Below are 14,984 nucleotides of genomic sequence, written 5' to 3'. Positions count from 1 at the left end.
TTGATTAGTTGACTTTATTAATTTGGATTACAGAAGTAATCTGTATTCTTTATGGAAAAAATAGGGAAAAGGATGATAAATGAAGATTGGGTCCTTTCTGATTACTTCAAATAGTTTCCTCTTACACCCTAACAGAAATAAATTCCTTATTTGGTTATGAGTTTTTTCAAAGGTACCATCTTTCCCTGGTGCTTGGTTTTCACTGTCACTTTGGTTTCACCCAAACTGAATAAATTTAAGTTATACATATGTTAATAGACATAGGACACTATCTGGAAATAAACAAAATATTAGTGTCATTATTTCTGGGTGGTAGAGTTATAGGATTGTTATTGCCTTCTTTTAAAAATCTATAGCTTCTATTTTTCTACAATAAATACATATTATAACTTGTGTAATAAAAATCACAAATTTCTTTTAAATATAGATACACAACAAAGAAAGTAAATCAGCCATAATCCTACCACCTAGCACGGATACATCTTACATATCAATATCCTTTCTTTTAAAATTTATGACAAAAATGAACTCCTACTCGACATATTATTAATTTTCTTATAGTCACTGTCCTTTCTCTCTTCCCAGCATCACACTCCTAGCTTCTTCCAGGTTCTCAAGCAAATAACGCACATAAAGTGATTCTCAAGGAACCACCGCTCTTACCGCAGGCCCTTATGACACAGTGACCCTATCTGGCAAGGACGGACGTGAAAAGGTGCATTTAGCTAAAGGCTGAGTCAGATGTTGTTCTAGTCTGTGCCTAGGAATCTGATTTCCTTTATTCTTGCCCTCATTCTAACTCTTTATACCAAGGGTAAAAAAGGAGTGCAATTAGAATAATTTTATAGTAGGTCATGTTACTAAAAAATGAGTATTGGTAGAATTATGTGCTCTTGCAGTGTCTCTTATCATAACCTGTGATAATAGTAACAATAAATGTATGTGGAATGGATGTATGTTGAATGGATGCATTCAGCAGCGATTTGAGTTTGCAACACACTTCACAGTTTGTAAAGTTCTTCCGCCCTTATTTTCTCATCTGACGTCACGAGGATCCTATGAAACCTTCATGGACTCTTGTACTCCATTCTGGCAACCAAAGAAGCCAAGGCAAAGCAGCTTGACCAGGATGACACACCTACTGAGGGTTAAAGCTGGCATTTGAACCCAGCTCTGTTTAACCTCACAGCCTGGATCATTCCATCAGGACTCTGCCCATCTGTCCTCTGTGAAGAGGGTTCGTCTCTGGGGCTTAAGAATGTATAGGCCTGAGCCTCCCGATATGGTTGCTACGTGAGGCTATTAAGTACTGGAAACAGGGCTGGTCTGATGTGAAATGTGCTGTAAGTGTAAATTACACATCCAGTTTTGAAGACTTATTATGAAAAGAGAAATGTAAAATACCTCATTAATAACTTGTATATTATCAAATATTACAAATTGGCTTGATAGTAACTTGGACATATCAGCTTAAGTACATTATTAAAATTAATTTCACCTGTTTCTCTTTTTAACGTGGCTACCAGGACATTTAAAATCACACGTGCAGCTGACATTATGTCTCTACTGGACAGCGCTGATCTAAGCGGTCACCACTGTTCTTTTGATGACGGCTCCCAGGGGCTAGGTCCAGGCTCAGAAAGGGGAGAGTTTGCCCCTCCTGGGTTGGGGGAGCTGTACTAAGTTTATCACGTGACTGTACAAGTAACACTACCTAAGGCAGCTGAAGGCACAGGTGCCAGAGATACAAAGTACAGGTGTAGAGGCCTAACAATGTCTGTATGGGAAGCCCCGAAACCGAAGCTGTGAGACTTTTAAGGAGACCTCGAGCTCAACTGGGTGGCTTGTGGGGTCCCGGCTCACGGCAGCAGGAGGTCTCAATCTCCTGGCCCCAGGCCCCCGATCAGCATTGTGCCGTGACCTGTTTGGGCTTTGGTTTGTGGGATGGAGTTTCTTCGAGAACCCCAAAACAAGGAGATGATAAGGGCGGTATCCTTTACACAGAGCTGCCACTTTCTGGCACCTGCCCTGAGATCTCTTTTCTGTATGAAATTACATCGGTGAGCCCAGCCCAAATTCCAGCTTGGAAACTGACGCTGATCGTGCCCTCTGGCGGCTCTGCATTCTCGGAGCGAACGCCTTGTTTTTAAACATGGCCTGGCCTCTGCCCTGGCAGGGACATCCTGGACTCAGGGCCCTGGGAAACAGGAGCGCAGGGCCCTGCTCTCCCAGGTGGGGAAACCACGGGACCAAGGGAAAATGATGAGCCCAGGGTGTGAGGACCTGGGGGGTGAGCCAGGCTTGAAGTGTCCCCAAGAGGGTCAGGCGCCCAGTGCTCATGAGATGCCAGCCCCATACCCCAGCGTTTGGGCTCTACCGACGGCCATGGGCCTGGGAGCAGAAGGCGGTGGGGCTCTGCCATCAGGGTGGCATTTTGGAGCAACCGCCAGACCCAAGGCACTCATGGGCCTACTTGCCCTTTATTGAATTGCTTTTAAAACTTCATATTTTTAGCCCATCTCCTGAGAGGAGGGGGCTTTTTTTTTTTTTAAATAATAGAAGCTATTGTTTTTATTTATTTTTTTTAATTAAAAAAATTTTTTTTTCTTTTAAAAAATATTTATTTATTTATTTATGGCTGCATTGGGTCTTCGTTGCTGCGCGCAGGCTTTCTCTAGTTGTGGTGAGCGGGGGCTACTCTTTTTTTTTGTGGTACGCGGACCACAGGCTCCGGATGCACAGGCTCAGCGGCCATGGCTCACGGGCCCAGCCGCTCCGCGGCATGTGGATCCCGGACCGGGGCACGAACCCGCGTCCCCTGCATCAGCCGGCGGACTCTCAGCCACTGCGCCACCAGGGAAGCCCGGGGGCTACTCTTCGTTGCAGCGCACGGGCTTCTCATTGCGGTGGCTTCTCTTCTCTGTTGCGGAACACGGGCTCTAGGTGCGTGGGCTTCAGTAGTCGTGGCGTGTGGGATCAGAAGTTGTGGCTTGCGGGCTCTAGAGCGCAGGCTCAGTAGTTGTGGCGCACGGGCTTAGCTGCTCCGTGGCATGTGGGATCTTCCCGGACCAGGGCTCGAACCCGTGTCCCCTGCCTTGGCAGGTGGATTCTCAACCACTGCGCCACCAGGGAAGTCTGAGGAGGGGCTTTCATAAAACCAGACATCCTTTTTATTTTAGGCTTATCCCTTTCAAACTTCAGGGAGCAAACTCCGAGATTAGTCATACAAGTACTATGGCTACAGCGGGGTCTAAGGCTGCGATGGCCAGGCTTCTGCCTACATTTGAGGCGACAGGGGTGGGTGTGGGCCTGTAGGGTGATACCTGCATCTAATTTATTTTTTTTAAGTTGAGTCGATTGTCAATGTTTAAAAATCAGGAGAGTTTATGTTAGGTCCAGATTTCTGGCTTCTCTTGGAAAAAATCTGAATATCTGGCAACACTGGACCCCATCCCTACAAGGCAACACTTGGCTGTGCTGAATAACAGCTGTCCCCTTAGCCAGGGTGTGGCTCTCCTGGAGGCATGTGAGTTTCAGCCACCTGCATGCATCCTCTCTCCAAGCTTCCTCTGTCCCCACTCCTGCTACTTAGCTCTTCTCTCAGCCCCGGCACTGGCCCCGCCAGCCACCCCATGGACCCCCAGCTGGGGGCAGCCAATCTCAGTGGCATCAGCTGGCCCGCCCTGCTCTCCCCTCCTCACCTTCACCGAGTAGGCCAGTGAGATGGTGACAGCCAGAGGGAGCCCCTCGGGCACGGCGACCACCAGCACCGTCACACCAATGATGAAGAACTTGACGAAGTACTGCACATAGACGGGCGTGCACTCGGGCAGCCATGGCTTCTGGTTGACCACGAAGGTGTCCACGGTGAAGTAGAGCACCAGGATGATCACCGTGATGGCTGACATCACCAGACCTGTGACACGGGTGGGAGGAGACCTGTCAGGGGATTTCCTGGGGGTGCGGGGCCCCGGGAAGGGAGATGTGGACCAAAACCTTGGCTCAAAGGGCTCTGGGGTCAGGCAGGCCCTAGCTTACACCCCAGCTCAGCTTGGTAGCGTGGGGCAAGTCCTTAATCCTCAAAGAGCCTCAGTTTCTTCCTCTGTACAATGGGGATGCATATTTATTTCACATGGTTTTGTAAGGATCAAATGTGATGAATACATGTAAATTGCCTAGCACAGTGCCCGACGCAGAGTAGGTGCTGAGTGATCATGTGAATCAGTAACTGCTTGCACGGTGCCCTCACACAACAGGATGTGCAGAGGGTACCACTTACTTCCTCCTGCCTTCACGTACATACTCTTTCCTATTCCAGGAACTAGGGACACAGCAGTAAAGAGGACAGAGTCCCTTTCAGCCCTTGGGAAGCTGAGATTCTAGGGGGGGAGGCAGACAAGAAACAAACACACGAACAAGATAATTCAGATACAGATAACGCTGTCAAGAAAAACTCCAGGATGACGTGGTAGGAAGTGACATGGGCTGAAGATACGAAAACAACCCAAATGTCCATTGACAGATGAATGGATAAAGAAAATGTGGGCTACACGTACAATGGAATATTATCCCGCTTTAAAAAGAAGGAAATCCTGCCATTTGCAACAACGTGGCTGGACCTGAAGGGCGTTATGCTCCGTAAAATAAGCCAGACACAGGAGGACTTATCTGAATAATCTAAAAGAGTCAAACCCATAGAAGCAGAGAATAGAAGGGAGGTTGCCAGGGGCTGCACGGAGGGGAAAAGGAGCGTTGTTTTTAGTGGGGAAAAAGTTTCAGTTATGCAAGATGAGAAAGTTCTAGAGCTCTGCCGTATAGCATAGCGCCGATAGTTTAACAACGCGGTATTGTGCACTTCATAATTGCTTAAGAGGATCTTATGTGTTCTTACCAAAAACACAAAAACCGAAAAACCCATGAAAGAACACAAGGGAATTTTTGGAGGTGGTGGATAGGTTTAGTACCTTGGTTGTGGTGACTGGTATCATGGGCATATGCATATGTGGAAACTCATCATGTGTGCATTAAACGTGTGCAATTTTTTAATATATAAATTATACCTTAATAAAACTAAAAAGAAAAAGAAAACAAATGCGACATGGCCTGGTAGATCCAGTGGCTACTTTAGCTAGGGTGGCCAGGGAAGACTTCCTGGAGGAGGTGATATTTGAGCAGACAGAGGAACGATGAGCAGCCAGGTAGTGACCTGGGGGAAGGGTGTTCCAGGCTGAGGAAACAGCAGGGGCTCGGGGAGGGGAAGTGACTTGCCCGAGGCCACAGGCCAGGGAGGCACTGTAGAATTAGCACCTGCAGGTGGCTACTGGCTGCTGGCAGGATCTCTCTTGCCAGCCCCGTGCGCCCAACTACCCCCAACTGCTGCATGTGCTGTACAGCTGCCGCTGAGGCTGCCCACACCTGAAGCCTCTGCAGAGGAGGATGATGTTTGGGCAACTGGCGTCTCCTTGTCACAAAGTGCCTGGGAGTCCACCCACCCCAATTTGATGGCCAATATCCAATGGCTGAGGTGGAGGTCCAGAAGCCCAGACACCTTGCTGCAGGGCAGGTCAGACCCTGCAGAGGTACCATGCTCCACAGCTCCCTGTAAGATCAGGTGGAGACTGAGATTCCTCCAGAAACCCCGGCTGCCTGTGCTTCCTCCTGGGCTCTGTTGCATCCCTGACCCTTTACTGGTCTCGCCTGAGAGCACCCCGCCAGATCCTGTGCCCACCCATCTCAGGTTCTGCTTTCAAGGAATTCAGCCCAGGAGAGAAGCGGAGGTGGGACGTGAACCAGAAGTGCTCGACTCTGAACTCCATGCCCGGCAGGGCTGAGTAGGGGAGGGAGATGAGTGAGGACTGTGAAGGCCACGGGGTGGTTCTCGTCGCTTTGTTCCCTGCCCTCCAGAGCCACGTTTCCGTGGAGTTGTCTCCGTGGCGGGGATGGAGGAAATCCCTGGACCCATCACTGCCCCGCCCGCACCGCCAGCTGCGGAGACCCAGAGCCGGCTCGATCCCTGTCTGACAGTTGCAGAGGCGGGAAGCCAAGCTCCCGGCAGCTGGGAGCTGTCATCAGGCCCCCAAGTTTAAATATAGACAGTCAAGCCTGTAATTTGCCTCTTTTCTCCACGCTGTGGTGCCTATAATTAGAGCCGGGAGACAGCCATGGAGGAGCAGGCAGCCAGGTGGGGAGGCCTTGGCATCTGCCACATCCTTACCCGGGAGGGGAGGCCAAGGCCGTGTCAGGGCTGCAGGGCTCACCTTGCTTCCGGGCTTGGCTTCCAGGGCAAGAGGGGCCGTCATCAGCCATCACCTGCAGCTACTAACTCGGGAAACCCGGCTTCTGCTGGGCCTCAAACAAGGGGCTTCTCACCGGGCTCCTGGCACTGCCCTCTACTTCTTCAGTCTTTCCTCTGCACGGCAGCTGGGCGGTCATCATACAGCTCAACTCCATCCCTGCCCTCCCCTGCTCACACCTCTTCCAGGGCTCCCACTGTCCTCAGAATAAAGCCTGCATTGCAAACTCCAGGCCCTACAGGGTCTGCCCCCTGTGCAGCCACCGCACCTGCCAAACGCTGGCGCCTGTACGGGTAGATAATCTCCTTTACTCCTCATAGCAACCTGTGAAGTAGGGACTACGGGATCCCAAGTCCACAGACCAGGAGGCGGAGGCTCAGAGCTCGGTGAAGGTACCTGCCCAAGTTCTCAGAGCTGTAGCTGGACGAGGACACAGGCAGGCTGCCCCCAGAGCCCACGCTTCTACCTTCACTCTTCTGCCTAAGTGCGAACTGAGTGCCTACTGTATAAGGACTCAGACTGGTTTTGTGGCAGAGAAGGTGGGTCTCATGCAAGCCCTCGCTTTGCAGAGGAGGTAACTGAGGCCCAGGTGTAGGGGCAGGGCCCTGCCTGGGGTCCCCCTGCATGCCCCGTGTCCTGTGCCATCTCCCGGGGCCGCGTGCTCACCCGCCTTGCCGATCTGCACAGCCAGCTTGGTGAGCTTGCCCTGCAGCACCGACTTCTCCTTCTTGTGCATGCTGGCCTTCTTCTTGTCGTCAGTGTCGCCGCCCTCGGCACTCTTGAGGGGCTGCATCTCCATGGCGGCCGCCCCGTCCTGCTGTTTGGCTGCAGGGGGCAGAGCACACGTGCACACACACAGACACAGACACACAGACACACACAGACACACACACACACACACAGGTTAGCCTGCAGGGTGGGGATGTTGGCACCCACCCAACTGCCCAGCAGAGCACGGTGAGGCCCTCACTCCCCAGCCTGGGCCCTGGCATGGCTGGCACACAATCCCCGTGATGGGGGGTTGGTTTCTTCCTGCTGGAGACCCTGGTCCCAGGGCCACTGGCTGCCTTGCACCTGGAATTCAGGACATAGCAGGGAGTGACACGGCTCCACCCTGGATTTCCAGCAGGAGTGGGCTAGGGTCCCCTCTGGGCCTGAACAAGCCCGCAGACCCTTCCCCCAATGGCTCTTCAACTTCTCCACATTCAGACAAGACACAGGCTTGGGCTTTGCCCAGTTGGTCCTTGGGCCATGTTGCTGGATATTAAGTAGTCACTAGACAGAAGGGACACAAAGGGGGCTTCAAGAGTAGAAGAGAGTGTCCCCATCCACAGGTGTCAAGCTCCTCCCCCTTCAGCACAGGCCCGTGGCCTGACAGGACAGCACAGGGCCTGCGGCCTGACCCCTTAGCCCCTAAAGACCTCAAAGACCCAATTTCAAGTCTTCAGCTGAATGGGCAGCATAGCTCAAAGGCTGGGGAGAAGCTGGCTTGTGGTGGCCTGTCCTCAACGGGTAATGCCTCCATTTGACCTGGCACCATGTGATCACAGCTACCCCCTCCCCCCAAAGGTGTCAGGCGCCCATAGGCATGGACGTCTGCCTCTGCTGTGGCCCTCAGAACCGGCGGGGAGGGGCCGCAGGGACCACAGGTTAATACAAAAGGGTTACCTTTGCTCTGGCTGGCGTCCACATTGCCATCCTGCATTTTACCTATACGACAAAGAATTTTAACAGACAACAGAGAATCAGACAACACACGTTGGTCACCATGAAGACGCAACAGGGCCACAGACATTCATGTCAGATGGAGGGAGGGCCAAGCCGGCTCCGCCCTTCTGTGCAGGGACGCCGGGGAGGCCCCCGAGACAAGAGCAAACCCGTGGTGGCTGCAGGCTTTCCCTTGATTCTCTGGGGCACAGAGAGAGCGCTTCTGGGATTATTTTGGCCCTAAGCATTTTACAGACTAACCAGCAGCCTTTGAGGGTAAAGGAACCATAGTTGGTTGGCAGGAAGCAGAAGGAGTGGGAGATCTAAGGTCCCCAGTGATTAATGTGGAATTTGGTTGGTGCCTTTAGTGGGCTGAGAGGAGGCAAAGGGAAAGATGAGAGAGAGAGAGAGAGAGAGAGAGGGAGGGAGGGAGAGAGAGAGAGGTTGATTCTAGGATGGGTAGGAGTTTGGTCAATGTGTCCTTAGTTTCTGGCTCCAGGAGGGATGATTCCACTTTCTGCTTCTCCTGGTGAAGGGGTGTGAAGCCACAACATGGAGAAACCCCCACCCAGCCTCACTGAGAGTGACTCAGGCAAAGGGTGGGCAGGGGCTCCCCAGTGGTGGGCTCTGAGGTGCCCACACGTGTCCAGGGGCCTGGTGGCAGTGCCCTGGCTCCCAAGGGGAAGCTGCCTACCCCTCCCCTCCACTGAGCTGCGTGCTCTTTATTCTGGGTTGACCAGCTCAGGCCACAGCAGGCAGGTGAAGTCTGGCTGATGGGATCCCCTGGGTGCCCCCAGCCCCCCACCCCAGCCCTGCCTATCAGGGACAGATGCTGCCTAGTGCTGGGTCTGGGGCTCCCCACCCCCTAATCAGGGCCGCCGGGGAGGCCGCCTACCCAGTCTCAGCCCAAGGCGCGTGGCCTGCATTCACAGGGTAGGAGGTATTGGTGACCTGTTGCCTGGCAGCCAGACACCTGTCTTCACTTGCTGGCACTGCAGGGGTCGGGGGGCACCCTCCTGTCCCACGGGCTCACCCTGAGGACTCTGAGAAGGGTGCCCCCAGCCCCAGCCGTTTGCTGAGAACGAGATTTTCACAGCTCATGTTCCAGGCGCATACATGACCACCACAGTTTCATCTGGGCCTCACCACATCCCTACCGGGCCGCTCCAGATCACACCCACTGACGATGAAAAACTGCGGCTCAGGGAGGGACACGCAGCAGGGTCTCTGCCAGGTCTCAGCTGGTAAATGGAGAGCTGGCCCCAAAGTCCATGCACATTTCTGCCCCCATCGGGGAGAATGCAGCCACCCTCAGTCCCCCGAGCCAGGGGGAGGGCAGGTGTTGAGGCGGCACTGGTGGGACTGGGCTCCTGAAGCTGCTGTTTTGAAACCAACTAGCCGTGTGGCTTCACCTCTCCCAGCCTCGCTTCCATCTCTGTGACCAGGGGTGGCCACATCGCCTCCCCGGAGCTCCTAAAAGTTGCCTTAGTGACAACCGCTCGCCCAGCAGCCTTTGGCACTTTGCAAGTGTCTCCGATCTTGGCAGTTTTCCTGATACCCTGCAAGGTGGGGCGGGAGGGGTTTTCATCACTCTTATTTTACAGATGAGGAAACTGGGGCCGAGGGAGGTTCAGAGGCAGCAGTCATTTATAGAGCATCCTGATGACTGTCCTGAGGCTGCGTGAGAAGTTCAATAAACACTGTCATCCCCACCACCATATCCGTCATAGGTGACTCGGAGGGGAGAAGTGGCTTCCTGGATGCCAGCCCCGCACCATCACTCCAAGGTCAGTGCAGGGCTGTTCCCACTGCCTCTCCCAGCGAAGGGTCAGTGACCCGCCCCGGGGTTTAAAGAGAAAAGTCCCCGTTGCTCTATTGTAAAATTCTTTCTACTGGATTAGAAACAAAACAGAAAAAGGCGTTTTGGAACCAATAGGAATTAACTACAATAATTATTTTTATTTTTAAAAATAATTTTACTAACTGGGCTAAAGGGCACCAGAGGACTCCTCTTCAGTAGTCTGGTGTTAGATGGCACAAAGGGGCCTCTATCTGCATTGCATATTATCAGATGCAATAGCCCGCATGTGCCCAGCAACCAAGCTAGCAATTTCCTCTTTTATTTGCATAGTGACCACACGGCCAGAAAAATAATCAACAAAGCGTATGTTTGAGGGAGGGAGCCATATCCTGGGGGTGCTTTGGTGCAGATGGCCTGGCTTCTCAGAAGCAAGCGACTCATCTGGGGTTCTCCTCAGCCAGATGGGTGCTCGCCTGGCCCTGGAACTGTGGTGGGACGTTGCTTTGGTCCCCCATGGGACGTGGAAGATGGGCTGTGATTCGGGGGAGCTGAGATGGAGGACAGGACCCAAGATGGGGAACCGGGGTGGAGACCTGGAGGCCCCTCTGTATCAGAGGCTAGATGTAGCTTTGCCAAATGGGTCTGTCCTCTCCATGCACTGTGAGGGTCATGGGTGCAGAAAGCTTCGATGTGGAAGGTCCACGGTGAGAAGACCCGGTCCTAAATAGGAGACCTGGGAGGTGTCACTTCCCTTCCCTGTGCCTCTGTTTCTCTCTCTGTGAAAAACAACACTTTCAACCAAGGTGATGCTTATGAAAAGCACTGCAAAGTACCTTGTTAATGTCCAGAGTTAAGAGTGATGTATAATTAATTGTGATGTATTCTATAGTGATATATCAATAAATATAAAAGAAATAATAAAATAAAAATGGCAATTATAATGCCTCCAAAATGAATGGAACACCCCTACCTTTCAGTTGGGAGGGGCTTGGGGGAGTGGAGTGAGGGGGGCATCCTGCCACCTGAGTGTGTTTTCCACATCCAGGTCGTCCTGATTTGGCTCAGACGAAGGAGGGGAAAGGAACAGTTAATTCTCTCACTCACCAAGGCTCAGCTTAGCACCCCTCAGCCTTTAGTGCACTCTGCCTGGAGCCTGGAAAGCACGTTAGAACGCAGGTTCTCATTCAGGTCTGGGTGGGGCCTGAGATTCTGCATTTCTAACAAACTCCTGGGAGATGCCCAGGCTTCTGGTCCTCCGACCACAATTCAAGTAGCAAAAGCTTAGAGTACTGGTTCCAAAGTATAGTTTGGGGGCCTACCAATCCCATGACATTCAGCCAGGACACAGCACAATCAAGGCTGTCCCTCTGCAACAAGGAAGAAAGCAGTTTTACCCAGTGGGTTCTTAAACACCCTTGACCACAGGAATCCTTTCCTTGGGCAGGGGCGTTGGTGGTGGGGAAGACTTCTTAACATCCTTGTGAAGTTTACAAGACATTAGCAAGAGTGGCACACACTTTCGAGCCAGGCAGGCCTGGGTTCACATCCCAGCTTTGCTACTTTCTAGCTCTGTGACGTTGGACTAGTGTCTTGATCTCCCTGAGGCTCAGTTTCCTCATCTTTAAAGTGGGGACAAAAACCTCTGAATCACAGGGTTATTGTGAGGATTCAATGAGATGCTTGCAAAGTGCCTGGTGCGCAGGAGGTGGTTAAGGAATGACAGTTCCCCGTCTTTTCCTGCAGCTTTTCTTGGGACACTTGGAGTTTTCTGCTACAGTTGCAAGTGAGGCTGCCCCTTTTTTGGGACCCATTAGTCTGGATGTGGTCTATATGTTCCCCGAGCCCAGCAGGCTTGTCATCCTGGGGGAAGCAGGATGCCACTTCCCGTTTCCTCCCTGCCACCCCCCAGCCCCCCACGTGGGTTTGCCTACTTTGGTTCTTCCTGTTATCTCTCGCCACCCCTCCCTCACACATGACACCTCCCACACCTCAGGCTGTCCTGATTTCTCCTCCTGTGCCTGAAATAGACCCATACCCGAATTAGCCCTTCTTGGCGAGGCCCTGCTCACAGAGCAGTCTTGCCCAGCCCCTGACATCTACGGTGTGTGTGTGGGGTGCTTCCATCTTTGGTCACTTTGAATCCGGGTGGCTCAGCCAGAGGTCTAGGGCAGGGGACGGGAGGATGAGGCGGGACCAGAGCTCCATGTTTTCCAGGAGTGGTGAAGAGTAAATGATATAATGGATGAGAAACCCGCAGCCAGAGATGCCTGGGATGCGTGACGCTGGAGAAAAGAAAACTTTCCTTCCCCTTCAGTTCTCCAGGGCAACGGTTTCACGACCAAGCCCTAACAGCTCCCAGGAGCAGTCTGGGTGACTTTACGTCACCTAATTTGGGTACGGGGACGTATCTGAGAAGATGGGAGGGTACAGAGATAAGAAATCTTGGAGGCAAATGAATGGAATTCCTTCCTGCCTGTGTGTCAGGAGGTTAAGATGCAGCTCCCAGGTACAGTGGCAGCCCTCTGCCCCCACCACTCATCCCCGAGGAGGCCAGTAAGAATGCAGAGACTCAGAACAAACGCTCCAGCACAGGCAACAGCAAGAAACACCAGTCCACATCCCAGGGGCAGAACCAGGCCCGAGCCCAAGCGAACCCCCGGCCCGTTCGCTCCGTGAGAGAGAAGAGAAAGAACGTCTACTAGTGGCTCAGCCATGCTACGGGGTGGGGTCCAGGAGCTGAGCTCTGGCCTGGGTCCCCCTGCCTCGAGGGAACTGGCGAATCGAGGACCGGAGCCTTCAGTGGGGACCCAGACGCCAGCTTCAGCCTAGGTCCTGACCCCGGGCCTTCTTCCCAAAGCCGGGGCCAGGAACGGGCTTAGGAGAGGGCCACGCCGGGTGGGACGCTGCTTCTTGGGGGGCCAGATCTGAAGCCAAGGTCACGTCCCTCTTCCGGGCTTCACCGGGGGTCAAGGGCCCAACAGGAGCCAGTGCCGTCGTGGCAGCCATGAGTGGGGGCAGAGCTGGATCCCCGGTGGTGGCTTCTCTCTTAAGCGCCTGCCCCGTGTGAGAGGACGACCGTCCCCGAGCTGCCCATGCACATCCAAGTCTGTGCCGTCCAGACTAGGGAGAGGCAAGCCCAGAGTTGAGGGTGCGGGAGACGCCCATCCAACCGAGACCGAGAGCTCGCCCTGGGAGTGGGACACGTACCATTGACTAGGCTGGTATTTGCACTATCTGCAGCATTTGAACCTGCCGCACCATCGGCCGCTGCGGGGGTGGGAGGGATGGAAAATGCAGTGTGTCACAATGGAGAAAAGCAACAACGCAGGACAGCAACAACAATCGACATGAACCAACTTGCGGGAAATAAGATGACTACATTCTTAAAAAAACATCTCCGTTGGAGATCAAGAAACTCAGATTTGGGGGTGGAGGTGAAATGTTCCCATAGAGATGCCACAGAAGTCGGGGGGAAAAACTCAGACGTGGAGGGTCTTTGAAATAAAATATGGAGGATGATCAATGTGGTTACGCGGGGTGGCACTGCTGGTGGTGAGGTTCCGGACTGAGGCACCCCGTTGGCCCAAGCAATCAGGCGGGTGCCTTTCAGACAGGGTTCTAGGAGAGGGTCTGGCTGACCATCAGGGCCAGCGGCGCTCATGGCCAGGAGTCGATTCAAAATATTCAGCGAGCAGTGCAGTGCGGGCACTGGCCGTTCTGAAGGGGTGCTTGCTATGACCATTGCTGTGTCCCGGAAGAACGTCCGTCCACGGCAGTGACTTAGGATTCATGCCCTTGACTCAGGCTACTGCCCATGGCCAACTCCTCCTTCCCTAACCGGCACTCAAAAGATCGCCTTGGTGACCCCCATAGCAGGTGCCCCACCACTTAAAAGGTGACATCAACCATGTGGTATTTTGTGCGTGAGACAGAGAAGGTACTAGTGAGTTTTCCTTAAGTTAGGAATCAAAAATGATAGGATGTGCTCCAATTCACTCTTGCTGCTTTTTCTTGGGGTGGGGAAACGGGTTCTGCGGGAAGGAGAGGGAAGAGATGCTGGGTAAGGTGGCTGTGCTGTGAGGCGAGGGCAAGGTGGGACGGGCTCTGTGGGGTCATGGGGTGCTGAGCGGGCTGAGGGCGTGTGGAGGTGGTGGCGGTACCATCTGCACTGAAAGCCCTGGAAGGTAGGCAGACCGGGAGTGCACGGGGGCACAGTAGAGGTCTGGTGGGGCAGAGCCCCCTGCAGTCAGGTACCCCCTTTGGCTGTGTGCTGGGGATCTAGGGCCAGGGCTCAGGGGTCAATGGCTGCTGCTACTTCTAAAACCCCATCTACCCTGAGGAGCGTCTTACTGTACCTGGTAGCTGAAGGCCATCCCCCTTCTTCACACCTGTGTGATGATTTTTGAGACATGTTAATGAAGGAGAAGCACATACAGCCTTTTGTGTGTGCACGCGCACACACACACGCACACGCACACACACACACCGGTACGCCTGGGGTCATCCTGAAACGGGAGGCTCTAAGCAATGTCCCTGGTGGAGGTGATGGAATGGAAGTGCCGAGGAGGTCCAGCCTGGCTGTGCTGCTCATGGGGGCCTGAGGGGCTGGGCTGGCCTCCCAGATTCCTCTGTCACGTCCCCTGCACATCCCACCTCTTCCTTCTACACTGATGTCCCCATCTCGTTGGAGTGCAGGTAAATGTTCAGCAAGGGACTGACCTGTGCTTTGGGGCAGAAGAGGCCTGTTTTTTTACTGGCATTTTAAGAAACACCGGTCTGGCCCATGGGAGCTTCTGGGTGCTTGTGCCCCTCACCCAGGCCCCAGTGAGGCCAAGGAAGTGGGCAAAGCTGCTGCAGCCTGCCCAACTGCCCGCACCTGGGGCCACAGCTGGCCACAGCTGCTACGGCATTGCGCGGACGCTGTCCTGATGTGCTCCGGGCCTCTTGGCCAAGACTTGGTCCTCAGTCTCAACCTCAGCTCTCCCAGATCACAGCTTATTTCCATTGCTGCTGGATGGGCCATCGTAATCTTAGGGGTACCCCACCAGGAAACGGGTTTTGCCCCTGGGAACAAGTATCCTTTGATCGTGACCCAGACTTGGTGCCTGGCTGACCTCTGGAGGGAGGCTGGCTGCCCCTAAAACTGAAGGAGGGGTCATCTATTATCTCATCTCCTTCCCCTG

At 53.4% G+C, this 14,984-nt stretch overlaps 1 protein-coding gene across 13 annotated transcripts in view; it reads right to left on the bottom strand.

Moving 5' to 3' along the window:
- The window catches only part of ATP2B2 (ATPase plasma membrane Ca2+ transporting 2), a 158,967-nt gene that overhangs the window by 42,235 nt on the left and 101,748 nt on the right, over positions 1–14,984 (bottom strand). For 6 of the 13 annotated variants that reach the window (XM_027093837.1, XM_027093838.1, XM_027093840.1 and 3 more), the window contains 3 exons: positions 7,962–8,003; positions 6,960–7,118; positions 3,702–3,916 (listed from right to left, as the gene is read on the bottom strand). In XM_027093837.1, coding sequence (XP_026949638.1) covers positions 3,702–3,916; positions 6,960–7,118; positions 7,962–8,003 — 416 coding nt within the window. Of the gene's footprint in view, positions 1–3,701; positions 3,917–6,959; positions 7,119–7,961; positions 8,004–10,563; positions 10,578–13,008; positions 13,069–13,601; positions 13,607–14,156; positions 14,190–14,984 lie in introns of all 13 variants that reach the window. The other 7 variants (XM_027093841.1, XM_027093847.1, XM_027093844.1 and 4 more) reach the window with 3 other exon arrangements.

Source organism: Aethalodelphis obliquidens, unplaced genomic scaffold, assembly GCF_003676395.1.
Source record: "Aethalodelphis obliquidens isolate GAN/ISIS:26980383/991018 unplaced genomic scaffold, ASM367639v1 scaffold86, whole genome shotgun sequence".
In the NCBI taxonomy this organism is placed as follows: Eukaryota; Metazoa; Chordata; class Mammalia; order Artiodactyla; family Delphinidae; genus Aethalodelphis; species Aethalodelphis obliquidens.
The sequence above is the reverse complement of the archived record's forward strand: the minus strand, read 5'-3'. Positions and strand labels throughout refer to the sequence as shown.